The sequence below is a fragment of the Pimephales promelas genome, chromosome 24 (assembly GCF_988280905.1).
Source record: "Pimephales promelas chromosome 24, fPimPro1.hap1.1, whole genome shotgun sequence".
In the NCBI taxonomy this organism is placed as follows: domain Eukaryota; kingdom Metazoa; phylum Chordata; class Actinopteri; order Cypriniformes; family Leuciscidae; genus Pimephales; species Pimephales promelas.
The window spans coordinates 13,045,500-13,062,591 of NC_142792.1; the positions used below are offsets into that span (position 1 = coordinate 13,045,500).

The 17,092-nt window shown below is 40.1% G+C and overlaps 1 protein-coding gene across 1 annotated transcript in view; it reads left to right on the top strand.

The window, feature by feature from the left end:
- The window catches only part of snd1 (staphylococcal nuclease and tudor domain containing 1), a 182,500-nt gene that overhangs the window by 42,724 nt on the left and 122,684 nt on the right, over positions 1-17,092 (top strand). Inside the window, exons 12-15 of the mRNA XM_039668310.2 lie at positions 3,106-3,212; positions 5,547-5,657; positions 6,604-6,676; positions 8,942-9,083. Coding sequence (XP_039524244.2) covers positions 3,106-3,212; positions 5,547-5,657; positions 6,604-6,676; positions 8,942-9,083 — 433 coding nt within the window. The remainder of the gene's footprint in view (positions 1-3,105; positions 3,213-5,546; positions 5,658-6,603; positions 6,677-8,941; positions 9,084-17,092) is intronic.

Here is a 17,092-nt window from a genome sequence, read left to right on the forward strand (position 1 = left end):
AATGAACATCAATACTTTTATTTACTTAATGCTTATACAAATAAGGAAAATGTATTTGAATAATTTAGCAATATAATTTAGTAATGATAGTGCTAATAATAAAATGAGAAATAGAAGAAAATATTTGTCATCGTCATGTCATTGTATTATGTTAAGAACCGACTCGGTCATTCCAATCTAGACAACTGTTTGCAGTCTGTCTTTTTTTTTTTTTATAAAAAATGTTATATGTAATTTTGTGGCTTTTGCATGCTCCTTGTTCCTTGCGTTCAGAGAGCAGTTCTCAATCACATGCTTTGCATGTTTCTTGCAATACATCTGTGGCAGACAAACATGCATGCTTTCCTATGTGCTATAAGGTTTTTTTTTTTTTTTTGGATAAATCTGACTTTCAGAATCATACTGATAAATCATACTGACAAAAACATAAACGGTGAAGCTGGCATCTCTTCTTCCTGAGTCATAATCAAATTAGTCATGGTGGTATTCACGCTGTTGATTCAAACATACCACCGTTTCACCGTTTAAGTACACTGTGTAAAGAATCCAGTAGGGGAGGGGGTGAAGTCATCTCTGGTTTTTACAAAGCAGTCAAACCAAGTGTGAAAGCATCCATTTTGCATTTCCCTGGACGTTTCAGTGAATCTGTCTCTGTTTTGAGGGATGCTTCGCCATTAGAACCAGTTCTGTCTTCGTCCTCCTCTTCCTCCTGGTTCGGTCTGGGCATTTTTTTTAAACCCTTCATTGCCTTTGTCCTTTGGTCAGATCTTTCTATCCAGGCATGTTTCTAAAAGCCCATTTAATCCGTCATCTACTTCCCAAATGGGCCGCCACTTTCTTTTCTCATTCATTTTCTTCATAAGTACTTTTGTTCCTCTGAACGAGCGGGAATCGTTTGCGTTTTGTGTTTCTTAAGAAGGGCATGTTGTCGTTCAACCAAGCTCATTACTCCTGCCCAATGGTGCAAAGCTTTCTCTGCCTTTCAGAGAGGGAACTGGAGAGTAGAAGTAGGGGATGAAAATGCAATTATTTTGTGCTTTATTTGTTGATGAAGCACTAAACTCCTGGGGTAAGAAAATGAGTGTCCACAGGTTTCCCCCACCTAATGAACTTCCATTATGTCCATTAGACTGAGTTACATTGTCATTTTGTGGCAAATGAATTGAATAGGGATACATGGATTGAATTCCAACTTTAGTTCGGAGCATATAACTTTCTCACCCTTTGCCTTATTGTCCCATGTCACAATTCTGTCTTATTTTCGTCAATCTACGTTCACATTATATTATGTAGAACAGAACTAAAGTACATTTGTCTTAATGTGAGCACCATCGGTTACCATTATAGATGGGTAAGAATTCAAAACAGTTAATTAACTTGGTAATTTTGGTTTTGCTATCCAAAGATTTAAAGAATAGCACTTTCAGGGATATTTTAAATGTTTAAGTGTCTTATAGTGTAATGCAAAAAAAGATTGAAAAAGAAGATCAAAAGAGACTGATCTTTATTTTTGACAAAACCGTTTAAAAGTTACAAGCAAAATAGATGTACCTCAGGCCATGATTATTCTAAAGTTTGGTTTTTGAATAGATTTAAAAGTTGCTAAAATACAGCCTCCGCAGCTTTGCTTGCCATCAAATTTGTTAGTTTCAGAATGGTTTGACTAATCAAATTGAATTCCAATTTTTTGTTGACTTGGTCTGTGAAAATTTGTGAATTGGGGAAAAGGAGAGGAATCGAATGCAGTGTCGAATGCACAACTAAAGGCTGTGATTTTAAAAAATCCATTACTAATTTAAGGTGACGAACATGAAAAGTAGTAAAAAAATATTGGTGTGACAGATTATCTGTCGGTCTCTACTGCAGATTACAAAATCACCAAGTTTAAGTGACACTTTGTGTACACCCTAAGTTTAAAACTTTTCGCACAAAGCCCAACCTCTCAATTCTGTCAACAACCTGGGAGGGATCCAGAAAGAAATCATCTCCAAGTTTACTAGGGTAGAGCTTAGTTTTAGACTGAAATTATTTGTTGTTCCTGTACATATGGTTCACACTCGTCAGCCTCAGGATGGGGTCCTTTAGATTGGTGGGAAATGCTTTTCATATTAGTGGGGCCTCATTGCTGTAAGGTAGTTTTGCACATGCACTAATGCATTGTGGTCAGGATGCAATCAATCCACACACTCCAATAGGACAATGCAGTCATTCACGTGAAGTCTTCGTCCTTGGGTTGTTATTGGTGCCATCCCGATTAATGACTGATCTTCCCCCCTGCATGTCAAGACAGATGGGAGGATCCGGCTTACTATTTCAGATTAGCTTCCAACCCTCTGTTTGCTCTGAACTGATTGAACTGAATTGGCTGGATCACTGTCTCCTATCTCTGAATATCTTAACGCGGCGGCTTTATTTGCTCAGAGCTAACAAGAATACACCGCATGCGATGGCCCCTCCGGGATGATCCTATGACCTCAGAGAGAGTTTGACACAAATGGAGTCGATTTCTTAACCTGAAGCAGTTTGGTGTGAAATAATCAGGTTTAGTTATCCTCTTCCCTTCCACTTTCCTCTATTGCCGTCGAGCGAAATAGTTACCGGTCCCCGCCTCTTTTTTCACTTTGATAAACAGTTTCCATGTTTGGTCTGGCTTCCTCTGGGGAGATCTATGGTCTAGCCTGACATGATTCACACTGACTCAGGGTGACCTTGGAAAATAGCCCACAGTCATGCTTGTACACGCGCGCACACAAACCCCTTGCTAGATGCCCTAACACAATTTGTCCACCCTGAAAGGCCTGTAATCCATTTTTTTTCCCTTTACAGCCAGCTTTTCGCTTGATTTGCAATCCTGTACAAAGATATCAAATTCAGAGTTTGATGTGTTGCTCTTTCTTGGCGTAATTCTGTCATGTTTAATGCAAGATCATAAAACAGGGTTACAGTGCAGTTCTCCGTGTCCTCACATGTAGCTTCAGTGGTCAATTTATCTCAATAGCCAAACCTCTGACAGGCTTACAAAAGTGTGTGGATGTAGGCAGTGTTTCTTGGCCGCTCATCTACTCCATTGGTGGTTTTTACCCATTTTGTTTTGTACCTTTGCAGGTTAATGTCACGGTCGATTACATAAGAGCTGCCACCAGTGCCATGGAAACGGGTGGCGTTCCAGCTTTCCCAGAGCGTACCTGTGCTACAGTCACCATTGGAGGAATGTGAGTACAGTAGCCAGTTACTAAATCTGACCTATTTTTGAAAACCACCACCTCCCACTCAGGATTTCTGTACCTTACAGACATTGATAGAGCAGCTTAAATTGGTCCATATACACATCCTGCGAAACATGGAAGTAAAGCAGCGCCGCCATTACTGCGTGCGGATTTGTGTATACACTACTATTCACCAAAACTGCCTTTTTTAAAATAAAACAATAGTAAAAACAGTAATATTATGAAATATTTTTACAATTTAAAAAATATTCAGCATCATTACTCCCAGTCTTCGGTGTCACATGAACCTTCAGAAATGCTGATTTGATGTTCAAAAAATATTTCTTATCAATGTTGACAACAGTTGTGCTGCTCATTTTGTGGAAAGTTCATAAAATCTTACTGACCCCAAACTTTTGAAAACTATTTTAACTCGTGCTACATTACAGGTAAAATGATGTTGTAAGAATAAATCAAAAATTAAGTAATTATTCACTGAATATCTTCCCCTCCAATGAGCTGTAAACTGCTCCGTCTGGATCTAGTCATTGTGCTGAACTCGAACCACATCAGTCTGATTCATTAATCATCCAGACTGATTAAATAATGACTTTAAATGTCAGTGTATTCCTCACATAGTTGCTATCGCTCTTCAAATGTGGGTTGTCTTATTCAACAACCAATTGCAAAAGAAACAGAAAAAGAAAAGGAATGAAATGGAATGTTTCTAAACACTCTCTAACATTCACCTTTAAAATCACGATCGACAGAGGCTTTTTTTACCTTTTTTGACTCCTCTATGAATTCAAATGATTCTTGTTCACCCATGTGATGTGGATGTGTGAGCTCACTGTCCCTTGTTAGGGTAAGTGAGGCCAGGCACATGAGTCTGGGGTGGCACTGCGCCTCAGGCTGTGATTACCCAACCGTGCCACAGTGCTTGGCATTAGAGCATTGTGGGTAACAGGTGGTCACATCGCCTGAGGGCTCAGCTGCTTTGCCGCATCTTGACTCTTCGCTGATTCGGAATCAGCTCTTTCCAGGTTTTCCCATAGTGCCATAAATATATTCATGAGCCTGAACTGATCGCGGGTCTGTAAAAATTCATGGCAGCACAGACAAGTCTGTTGGCCTGATGCAATATGTTACTTTTTAGTAACCATTTGATTTTTTTTGGGAACTTGGTGAAATAGGACTAACGTTGATGGTACGTTTTTCATGGTTTGCAGTTTTAGTGTTTTGTTTTGTCAGTTTGTTTTTTTCTGGTTAACTACTTGGCCTAAACAGCCATCGCTAGTTCTGTCCTGAAAGGGCAGAAAAAAGGAAATTCGGAAAATTATTATTTTACTATCTTTTTGGCACTTTTGGGGCCCCTAATATGCTCAAACTCTGACCCCGGTGCCTTTAGGGGGTTGTGCTGCCACCGGCTTGGGCCCGTGATCGCTGCTCGCAGCTATATATACAGTATATATACTGTGTGTGTGTATATATATATATATATATATATATATATATATATATATATATATATATATATATATATATAAATAAAACTTTTTTTTTTTTTTTTTGGCTCTGATCTGTGGTATGTTTTTGTAATCAAAATGAGGACTCCATTGAGTACTAGCTGAAACGGTGTACCACTACAACTTCAGAAAATGCACCAAAGCTTTTTGTTTTATTCATGTTTGCTCTTTTGATTTTATCAACAAAACTTGACACAGAATGGCTGTTGCACGTTTGCTTTGCTCTCCAATTGGGGAATGCGAGCTGCTCGCCAAATGCAATATCTGTGTTGAAAAATGGCAATGAAATGCGTTTGCCACTTTGCTTGCAGGGCACCGGTCTCATTTGTTGTCATCAATTATGGTTCAGTTCTGCAAATTAGGCCTTACTCAATCTTACTCAACGCTCTCCTTCAAACAATGTGCAAATTACAATCTATATTATATAGACTAACCTCCCTCCAAAATTAGTTGTAATATAAAGTGAGTGATTCAAAAAGAAAAAAAAAATGCGGGAGAACACGGTCAAAAATACAGTAAAACATTTATTATCATGAACAATTACAATTTAAAATGATTTAAAATTGATTCAAAATATAACTTTTTAGTAATTTGTTCATGTGATGACAAAGCTGGACTTTCAGCCGGCATTACTCCTGTCGCATGATGCTAATATGCTGATTTGATGCTAAAGAAATATTTCTTATCAATTTTCAAAACGGTAGTGCTGCTTTATTTATTTTTTTTTGGTATTATTTGAATGGAAGGTTGAAATCTTTTGTGACACAATGTCTTTACTGTCATTTGATTTAATGTTGTTTTGGCCTCTCTGTAGAAACATTGCTGAGGCTCTGGTCAGTAAAGGTCTCGCCACAGTGATCAGATACCGCCAGGACGACGATCAAAGATCTTCCCATTATGATGAGCTCCTGGCAGCAGAGGCAAGGTAAGCCAGAGCACTACAATAAAAGCACTGGTGAGCGAATGCGGGCCATATTCCTGCACATTGCGAAGGAGAAGCCGTCTGTGAAATGGTGCCATTTTGTTCTTTGCAGTTAGTCATGGCTTGTCTGGTTAGCCCTCATTTCATGGGGGCAATATCAGTCTCAGAGCTCATACCTTAACCACCGGCACTAAAGCATGGCTCTTTTATTCGTTGTCTATTACTACAATTATATAGATTTGCGGTGCAGAGGTTTCAAGGGTGGTTCATTGCACAGAAAGAGATTCGGATCTCGTGGTCTGCGATAGATGGGTTGACTCTCCAGAGAAAGAGACTCGCTTTTTCTTATCTGCGGCTCTTTCTTTTCTTCACTTTTGGTGTTGCTCTCAAACGCACATACACATCTCCTCTATTTTCTTGTCATTTGCTCTCTCTGGGTAATGCTTGCCCGTGGAGCCAGCGGAGATTGGAGGTTTGCGGGCCTCAAATTTATTTTTAGCAGTGATTGCTGGTCATTACCCTACATCCTTTGAGAAATCAACCCCTGGACTATCTCTCTCTCTCTCTCTCTCTCTCTCTTCCTTTCTTCACCGAATGTGATTAGACACCAGGGAGGCTACAGTCACAGATGCATCTGCCTTAAAGAGGCCTACACGTCCCTCATTCCTCCTGACTCTACTGTAATCTGCAGGCGTCACCACTCAGCAACCACTATAACACTGATCGAGCACTCAGACACACACAAAAGACACCATATCCATTCCCATGTGTAATACAGGAGAACTGCTGGCCTATAAATGTAATTTGTTGGCTCTTTTGTGGCACGAGAGATGGATGAATGGGTGGGCTTGTTTAAGGGTTGGTTTCTCAGGCTGAGGCAAAAATGGTTTTATGTTCTGGGGGCCCGTTCTGAACATTTCGTCTTAACACAATTCTTGAATCATTGCAGGGCGATCAAGAACGGCAAAGGACTTCACAGCAAGAAAGAAGTGCCTATTCACAGGGTGGCAGACATTTCAGGGGTAAGTTCTGTTCTGGGACCCCTAGCATTACCAGTCCTACATTTGTATTTGGTTCGATTTGATTGATTTTGTTTGGATGCATATTAGTTACTACGACCAAGTTTTTTTACACAAGAAAAATATTCTGTAAGTTAAAGTTATACATGGCATTGTTTTAGACCCATTAACATTCAAATCGGTAATCTACAGGATGGACAGCACTATTCAAATAAATTTTAAATTATATTTTTGGATATCAATATTTTTACCTAGCTTTAGCCATTCATACTCTGACTGGCATAACATTCACATATTTATTGATATGCGTTGACTTTTATGATTTGTCTTCAGTGTAAAAGTTTTGTCAAATTTTATTTTCAGCTGCCCATAAGCATGTGGAATTTTCTGTTCTGCTTAACACTGTTTTTAAATCATCCCACAGGCAAAATCAAACCCAAACATCTGTGTGAAAATTAAAATAATAATAATAAATTCTGTTTGGGCCCGAGCATGACCCATGACCGTGTTTTGAAAGTTGAGCGGCTTTTCTGATGTCTTCTATATTCCAGAATCCTCTGCCGAATCTTTGATGTTAGTGCTTCGCCCTATGACAGCTGATTTATTGCTGCATTACGGCCCTGCCCATTAAATTAATGAACAGCCCTCTAAAAATAGTCTTTCCACCCATAAAGTCATCATGCTCGTAGCTCTGAAGTTGTTTTTAGGCGAATCCTGTTTGGTTGCCTCACCAAATGAAGATTAAATTTTACTTAGCTTGTAAATGTCATTTGCTGGGTGACAGGCTTGTTTACTTGGTGTGTGTGTGAAGCAACTTGCGTTTCACAGCCGCTGACTTCCTGTTCACCTCTCCTCAGCTATCTCCTTCCTCTCATCTCTGCGTTTATGAATGAGCTCCTCAGGTTTTAATGAAGTGTATGGCAGCTTTCTGCAAACTTTTTCAGGATGTTATTTATACCCGGGATTGTGTAGGAGGCATTTAGATCGAGAGAAAAGTGTCAATCTTAAATGATAACATTCTCATTTCTCATCCAGAAACAAGATTCCCTCGTTATATGACTGACAGTCAGAGTAATGTCGTTTGGATTGGGACTGTGAAAGGGCCATTTATCTTTGGATGTGTTTGTTCGCTTTTCTCCCCTTTTTTTTCTCTTTCTTTTTTTCCGTTTCTTTATGTGTGGGTCAGGGCTGTATTTCCAGCTGCAGTGGGTGGAAGTGGTGAACTTGAGTCACAGGAAACGGCAAAATTTCAAGTGAAATCTGAAGTGTCTCTGTTACACCCCAAACCCTCACCTGTCAGACCAAGATATCACTTCTAAAAGTATACTATCGGCCTGGAAACTCTTGAAATAGAGCTGTCCTTCTCCCATAATGGGGTTATGGTGTCAGCATCTGTTATCTTTCACTTGGCCTGTCATTCTAGTCCAGTTGTAATTACAAATTAAAAGTATATAAACTAATGTAACGAATCAAGCGGAGTTAGCCTTATTTTTAAAATTGTTTAAAAATTTGGTGTAAAAAAGGGGCTAGTAGTTTAGTGCATCATAGAAATTGTATAAATGTATTAAAGTTGCATTTATTTATATATATAAATATATGTATATATATATATATATATATATATATATATATATATGGCATGATTAAATGTATGATTTCATTTTTACTTATGCCATATATATATATATATATATACACACACACACACACACACACACACACACACACACACACACACACACACATATATATATACACACATATATATATATATATATATATATATATATATATATTTATATACACATTATCTATTTTTTTTTTTTGCAATGATTAAAAAAAAAAAAACACTTTTTAAATTCCGTAAAAAATTAATAATAGTTTTGTAGGCAGAAATAATCCACTAAAACATTGCACATTTTCCACCTGCATGGAAAAGAGTAATGTGGGTCTCATTAAATTTTACATTTTACAGCACAATTCTGATGGAAAAAAAAAAGTGTTTAAAGTATTACATGCAAAAATATATATCGCAATTAAAATGTGGTTTTGGGGGAATGAGATCACATCTTTGTCACCTTTTACACCCCTGATGAGTTTGCATCTTTGGGTAATTGTCTTGTGCAGCTGCTAATATTAATGTCTCAAACACCTGTCTAAACGGCACAAAAACAGCTGCGAGGTGTAACATGTGTAAATGTTTCTTTTTATATTTTGTTTAAACACCAGTTCAATTACTGATGCTCTTTTTTTTTTTTTCTTGAACAGGAGACACAGAAGGCGAAACAATTCCTGCCATTCCTGCAGAGAGCGGGCCGCTCGGAGGCCGTGGTAGAGTACGTGTTCAGTGGCTCTCGACTCAAGCTGTACATGCCCAAAGAGACATGTCTCATCACCTTCCTGCTCGCTGGTAAGTGTCAGTCGGCCTCGGCCTGTCAACTACGCCACCATCTGTGACCACATAACAACCACAATGTGGCATCTGACCACTGTTGCACCACCATTCTAACGTTTCGTTCAGTTCTTTAACACTTCAAGGAACAGTTCACCTAAAAAGAATGAAAACGTTGTCGTCATTTTCTTATCGTCATGCCATTGCTCTCATTCATACATTGAAAGCTGCACTCCATTCATGTGGCTATAGATGTTAAGCCGTTGAAAGGTTGGAAAGCTATTCACTGAAAATAATATTGAAATCATGCTTCCCATGGTCACATTTCAAAGACATTCTACTGTAATAAGTTTTGTTCCATGGATGAAGGAAAGTCATACGGGTTTTAATAGAGACAAGTAAATGATGACACAATTTCATTTTTATATGAGAAATTCCTTAATAGTCAGGGAGCCAAAGTCTCAAAAATGGGTTGAACCTGACATGGTCTGCCATACTTTTTATTTGTGTTTTTTCTTTTAACTTTGACCCTAAGAACAAATAATTGTAGGGTCTGCTCTGCCGGAAATATCGCGAAAAAAAATTGTGGCCATTTTAGTGTACGCACCCTTTATTTTTTATCAGAAAAATGTGAAAAATCATTTTTTTCATCAAATTCTTAGTGGGTTGGGTAGGTTCTCAATAAATGCATTCCAGATACACAGAACACATGTCCGGACAACATCCACTGAAAAAATAATTCTTAAAACACATTTCTACATGATTTCGCATCAATTTAATGCAAAAAAACAGGCGTTTTTTCACTTTTTTTCCACTATTTTCATCTTTACTTCATTGGCAATCAACTATTCCCTTAAGTTATGACATCAGGCAATATGCCATTCTTTTCACCAAACACTATACTCATTACACAGAAAAAATGATAAAAATCCAAACAAAATCAATGGATCTGTGATGATTTAACTACTAGTTGGCGATCAACAGGCTCAGAATATCAATAGAATTTTAGACTACTCTCAAAATTCTTAAAAACATGCTGGATATTTAGCATCATGGCTCACTTACAAACACACACACACACACACACACACACACACACACGTGATCTTAGTAATTTTTATGAGTTTGGAACAACCAACCAACGGTTACCAACGGTTACCAACGGTTACCAACGGACTTCGAAGCTGCTCATCATTGTCTGTGGTAGCCTAAGTGATAGTGACTAATATACCGGTATAGGTCTGCCCCAGAGTTTTGGGAAAAGAATGGTAATATGGATATTGTAATGGTAATTAACTGAAAGGACCACACCAGTCTTCAAATATTTCTGAAGATTCCTCATCCCAAACATATCCCTGTAGAAGCAGCATTCATTCTCTACTAGTTTACTTAGCTAGCTTTAGCCGTTTTAGCTCATTTCTGTGGTTTCTTTAAACGGAATTACTCCTCTCACGTATGGGGTAGAGAGTAGAGACTTACTTTTTTTAAATGCTCAGAATATTATGCTCTAAGAGAGGTATGTGTCCTATATGTTCAATAAGTTTCGACCAGAAGTTGAGAAATTGCCAAAATTTCAACGGGACTTGTTAGGTAAAGAAATAGATATGAGAATAAATGCTGCTACAGGGATACGTTTGGAGCAAGGAATCATTGGAAATAAACTTGTATGAAGCCTGGTGTGGTCCTTGAAGTGTTTTTCATGTCAGACAAATAGTAGGCTAGTAAGGATAACTAAAGGCTACACTAAACGTTAGCTGCCATTAGCAATTAGCTACATGGCTAGTTGTTACATTCAGGTTTAGAAAGTTTACCTAGTTAGCTTGTGGCATGAATGGCCACACAGACACAAAAAAAACAATATATAGCTATATTGGATATCAGACTGTATACAAATGTTCAGTAAAATGTAAACATACTATATAGTATGCATAGTTTGTTTTTGTATATAGTACTGTACAGTATATAGAGTGAGTGATTTGTCAAAAGCTAGTTACCTAGTAGTGTCAAACATCTATATTTCTTTCACCCGAATGCACAATATTTTCCATTGGCAGATTTGGTTCTGATCTTATTGGGTTTGCTGTGGAGGAAAAGGTAACGAGAAGAGAAGGCATCAGACGATTGGAAAGGACTGTAAAGAGGAGTGGAGGATTGAACAGAAGGGAAGAGAAGAATGAGGAGAGTAGAGGGGACTGAACAAGAGAGAAGAATAGTAGATGAAAAAAGAGGAGTGAATTGATCATTTACATTTATTAATTTAGCTGATGCTTTTATCCAAAGCGACTTACAATTGCTATATATGTCAGAGGTCACACACCTCTGGAGCAACTAAGGGTTAAGTGTCTTGCTCAGGGACACATTGGTTTCTCACAGTGGATTCAAACCCCGGTTTCTCACACCAAAGGCATGTGTCTTATCCACTGCGCCATAACCACCCCGCTCAGTGATGATCAGATGTGGTTTGTTGGTGCCTTGGGGAAGAAGGGACCACAGTTGATCACAGTTGCAGGCATGGTATCTGGGATGAGAAATGCTTGAAATGATTTCCATGTAGGAGCAGTGCAATTTGGTTCCAGGTCCTCCAATAGTTTGTTGGCGACTTGGGGAAGATGGGACCATAGCTGATCACAGTTGCGGGGATGGTATCTGGAATGGTAAATGCTTGGAATGAACTGCCATGCAGTGTTCGTCCATCCTTTGTGTACTCTGGGAAGTCAAGGTTATCGAACTGTGTGAATTGTCCAACCTTCAGGTTCGTTGGTATGAAGGCACCATCCCTAGTTGTCTGCTCTTCAACTGCCATTGCCATTGTTGTAAAATATATGTACTTCTTTGTAGCTGATGCTGTTCCTAAATCTATTTAGGAGTGACACAGTTGACTTCTGGTTTCCTTAACGGCTATCCCAACGTGTTTCGGTGTTGGGATCTTGGCAACTGCTTGGCAGACATCCTGGGCAAGGTTGAGAACTTGTTCTTGCTGCTTAGGACTAACTTTCACCCGGCCGTCTTCACCTAACTCTGGAGTTGCATCTGTTATCATCCATGCCAGGTGGTATAACAGCTCAATCTTTGGGATGCCTCCAGGTATGATATCTTGCTGCAGTGTCGGGTCTTCAGTCATACTGCCAGCGATCTGGTGACTTCATCTGGCTTGAGCTGTTCTGGCTTGTCTTGCTTCCTTCAGGGCCTGCTTACGTTGGTCCTGGAGTTCCTTCTGTATTCTAGTTGCAGTGTTGTAGGAAGAGACTATGGTGTCAACTCACTTTCTTCTTCATATTCTGCAAGTATGCAGAGTATTAGGGTGGTGATGGCGCAGTGGATAAGAGACATGCCTTTGGGTTGAGAGACCCTGGTTTGAATCCACTGCGAGACACCAATGTGTCCCTGAGCAAGACACTTAACCCCTAGTTGCTCCAGAGGCGTGTGACCTCTGACATGTACAATTGTAGGTCACTTTGGATAAAAGCGTCAGATAACTGTAAATTAGTATTTCTTCTTCATACTCTGCCTCTTCCGTTTTCTCCTTAAGTTCCTTCAACTTTGAGAGCATGCAGCCAACATTCATTTATGCTGAGCAAATAGAACATACTTTCTGTGGCACAACCATTATTTTAAAAATACCACCTACTTCATAGTGCCTTCTAAGGTGGGTAATCAAGGACTGATATCTGTATGAGGTAACATTGTGAACTCCATGGCTTTCCAAGTATTTATGGAATTCATTCCTCAAAGCTGTAACGAAGAATATGGCATTCAGGTCTGGATGCTGGTGCCATAGGGTGGCCCGTCTCTGAGAGAGCAGATCCTGGGCCAGGGAGGGGCTGTCGCGAGGACCACCAGTTCCGGGAACCAGATCCGGTTGGGCCAATACAGCGCAACTAACAAGACCTGCTCCTCGTCCTTCCTGACCTTGCACAATGTCTGTGCAAGAAGGCTCACTGGGGGAAACGCATACTTGCGTAGATCCGGGGACCAGAGAATAGAACGAGTGGTAGTGAGAATTGTCCGGGGTGGTAAAAAGATAAACCTGTGGGGTCCACATTGAGGCCTGGATGGTGGCTGCTGCTGGGGCTTAACAGGAGTGGAGGATGCCCCAGGAGGTCGATCTCAGTGACGAGCAGATGGAGGGTCTGCGACCAGTGAACGGGTGGGGCAAAGCTCTCAACCACGTTGCTGAATAACCCAACCTGGGACAGAGGGGCATCCAGGAACCGATTTTTAATGGTGTCCCTCATATCGGCCAGGTTGAGCCAAAGGTGGTGCTCCTGGACCACCAAGGTGGATATCGACTGTCCAATGGAACGTGCGATTTCCTTTGAAGGGGGCAAGACAGCCGAATCCTCATCTCCAGAGGACTGAAGTTCCCCCTACGTTGCTGTGATCGACATCTGATCATCAAGCAGAGCCCCAAAGGACATGGCTGGTTGTTGCAGCGCTTGTAAGGTGTGAGGGACCCAAGGAGATTGCCTCAGCGGGGAAGTCCTCACGTCTATCCTCAGATCACCCTCAGATCACCCTGACCATGCACAGAAGTAGGTTTATTTTGAGGTCCAAAATAAAAGCTATATCGGGACATAGGCGAGGGGACTGCACCTCCCTTGAGGTAAGCAAGTCTCAATCTCAGCACAGTCATAGTCATATTCCCGCAATGAAAACTTGAACTATTCACAAAAGTTGCCTCAGCGTGCTGAATGCCCAACATGAAAAGGAACTATTGTGACCATCTGCTGGCGCCAGGGAATAACCGCATCCATAAACGTACGAGCGGAAAGACATCCCTAACGTCCTGCTCTTTTAGTGAAAAAAATAATAATTCAGTGTCAAAGTACCCAAGGATAGCCGCGGTGTAATCGGGGTACACTCTCAAAGAGGAATGCCCACCAAGACCGCCACACACACACACACACACACACAAGCAATGCTGTGAAAATCCTTGAGGCCACCACTGATCGCACAGTCACACCAGCACTGGATACAGAGTCTTGCTTTTCTGGAATCTTAAACATTGCAGCAGTCTGCAGAACTCAGTCAGACGAAAGCTCGGCTCCTAAGTGAAAGACAATGTGTGCGTGCGCCCGCTTCCTGTTTATACCCACGCTGCGGAGCGGGGCACGTGATGCGATTACATCGTCACGTCGATGTTACGCCGCACGTGATCGACTGAAAGGGAACTATTTATAACTAAATTTTAATTGTAGTTACTAAATCAAAACTGCGGAATTGTGGAAGTTTTACACGTACTGTCGCCTACTCTGTTATCTTTCTTTCTTCTCAGTTTAAGAGTCTGAGTGTCATCCTGTATTCATAAACTTCAGATGGTTCAGAATTCAGCAGCTCGGATCATTACACAAACACTGTTGAATGAGCATATTACCCCAGTTTTAGGGAACCTTCATTGGTTTCCAATCAGATATCATATTCAATTCAAAATTTTACTTTTTACTTTGTAAGGTGTCCTTGAGTGTCTTGAAAGACGCCCACAAATAAAATAAATTATTATTATGACTACTAGCTAACTAGCTTTTGACAAATCACTCACTCTATATACTGTAAACAAAAACAAACTATGCATACTATATAGTATGTTTACATTTTACTGAACATTTGTATTGTTCAGTATTGTGTACAGTCTGATATCCAATATAGCTATATATTGTTTTTTTTGTCTGTGTGGCCATTCATGCCACAAGCTAACTAGCTAAACTTTCTAAACCTTAATGTAACAACTAGCCATGTAGCTAATTGCTAATGGCAGCTAACGGTTAGTGTAGCCTTTAGTTATCCTTACTAGCCTACTATTGGCGCTTTTCCACTGCATAGTACGGTACGGTTCGGCTCAGTACGCTTCGACTCGGCGCGGAACAGTTCGGATCGCTTTGCGTTTCCACTGCAGTAGTACCCCTTCAAAGTGTGTGGGACTGATCGTTATTTGCGCGCGCCTCTACTGCCATGACATCATCTTAAAGGCGCCACATTTTCAAACCCACAACACAGGAACAATGGAGACTATCGAGGGGATGGTGTTCCTGATTCTCGGTATGTGGTTGTTTTTAACTGCTAGACGGAAAAATGTGTTTAAAATGAGGCTGATGGCAGCAAAACAAAAATACTGATAAAAAAGTGTCTTGTGTCGCAAATCCAATGACGCTAGTAGTGACACTGGTAGTGACGATTCTGTCTGACCAATCAGTGATCTGCAGTGTTTCACGTCACATTTTAGTACCGGTACGGTACGCTTGGAACCTCAACAGACCAGGTACCATATAAAGCGACCTGAAGTGAACCGTACTGTACCGTACCATGCAGTGGAAAAGCACCATACCTGTCTGACATGAAAAACACTTCAAGGACCACACCAGGCTTCATACAAGTTTATTTCCAATGATTCCTCGCTCCAAACGAATCCCTGTAGCAGCATTTATTCTCATATCTATTTCTTTACCTAACAAGTCCCGTTGAAATTTTGGCAATTTCTTAACTTCCGGTCGAAGCTTATTGAACATATAGGACACATACCTCTCTTAGAGCATAATATTCTGAGCATTTAAAAAAAGTAAGTCTCTACTCTCTACCCCATACGTGAGAGGAGTAATGCCGTTTAAAGAAACCACCGAAATTAGCTAAAATTGCTAAAGCTAGCTAAGTAAACTAGTAGAGAATGAATGCTGCTGCTAAAGGGATATGTTTGGGATGAGGAATCATCAGAAATATTTGAAGACTGGTGTGGTCCTTTCAGTTAATTACCATTACAATATCCATATTACCATTCTTTTCCCAAAACTCTGGGGCAGACCTACTGGTATATTAGTCACTATCACTTAGGCTACCACAGACAATGATGAGCAGCTTCGAAGTCCGTTGGTAACCGTTGGTAACCGTTGGTTGGTTGTTCCAAACTCATAAAAATTACTAAGATCTCATGTGTGTGTGTGTGTGTGTGTGTTTGTAAGTGAGCCATGATGCTAAATATCCAGCATGTTTTTAAGAATTTTGAGAGTAGTCTAAAATTCTATTGATATTCTGAGCCTGTTGATCGCCAACTAGTAGTTAAATCATCACAGATCCATTGATTTTGTTTGGATTTTTATCATTTTTTCTGTGTAATGAGTATAGTGTTTGGTGAAAAGAATGGCATATTGCCTGATGTCATAACTTAAGGGAATAGTTGATTGCCAATGAAGTAAAGATGAAAATAGTGGAAAAAAAGTGAAAAAACGCCTGTTTTTTTGCATTAAATTGATGCGAAATCATGTAGAAATGTGTTTTAAGAATTATTTTTTCAGTGGATGTTGTCCGGACATGTGTTCTGTGTATCTGGAATGCATTTATTGAGAACCTACCCAACCCACTGAGGATTTGATGAAAAAAATGATTTTTCACATTTTTCTGATAAAAAATAAAGGGTGCGTACACTAAAATGGCCACAATTTTTTTTCGCGATATTTCCGGCAGAGCAGACCCTCCAATTATTTGTTCTTAGGGTCAAAGTTAAAAGAAAAAACACAAATAAAAAGTATGGCAGACCATGTCAGGTTCAACCCATTTTATAGAGCTTTTGAGACTTTGGCTCCCCGACTATAAATGTTTCATACACGCTTCATGAACCATATAAAAGTATCTCTTCATATTTCCTTGCCTCAAGCTTAACGGTGAGTGATTTTTGTGGAAGGGGGTTCTTTCTTCTCAAGATGCTCTGCTAGTAGAGTTTTAGATTGAATACCGCCTGTCCTTCCCCTCTGACCTGTGGAGGCTGGTGTTTTCTGACAGGTCTGGAAAGCTGAAGTTAGTGCAGGCGTTTTGTCTATGCCTCTGACCTCCCAAAGGCAAGACGAGGATCTGAAGGGCTCAATCTGGTGGAAGGTTAAGTGTCACGTTCGCTGGCTGTGAGGTCTTGCTACTCAGCATCTGTTCTTCCCCTTGAGTTTCTTTGCCCTCTCTGTGTGGAACATATATGCGCACATGCTTGTGTGAAAGTGTCTGGGCAGGTACAGACATCACTGCTGCACATCAGGGAAAGTGCTGGAGCA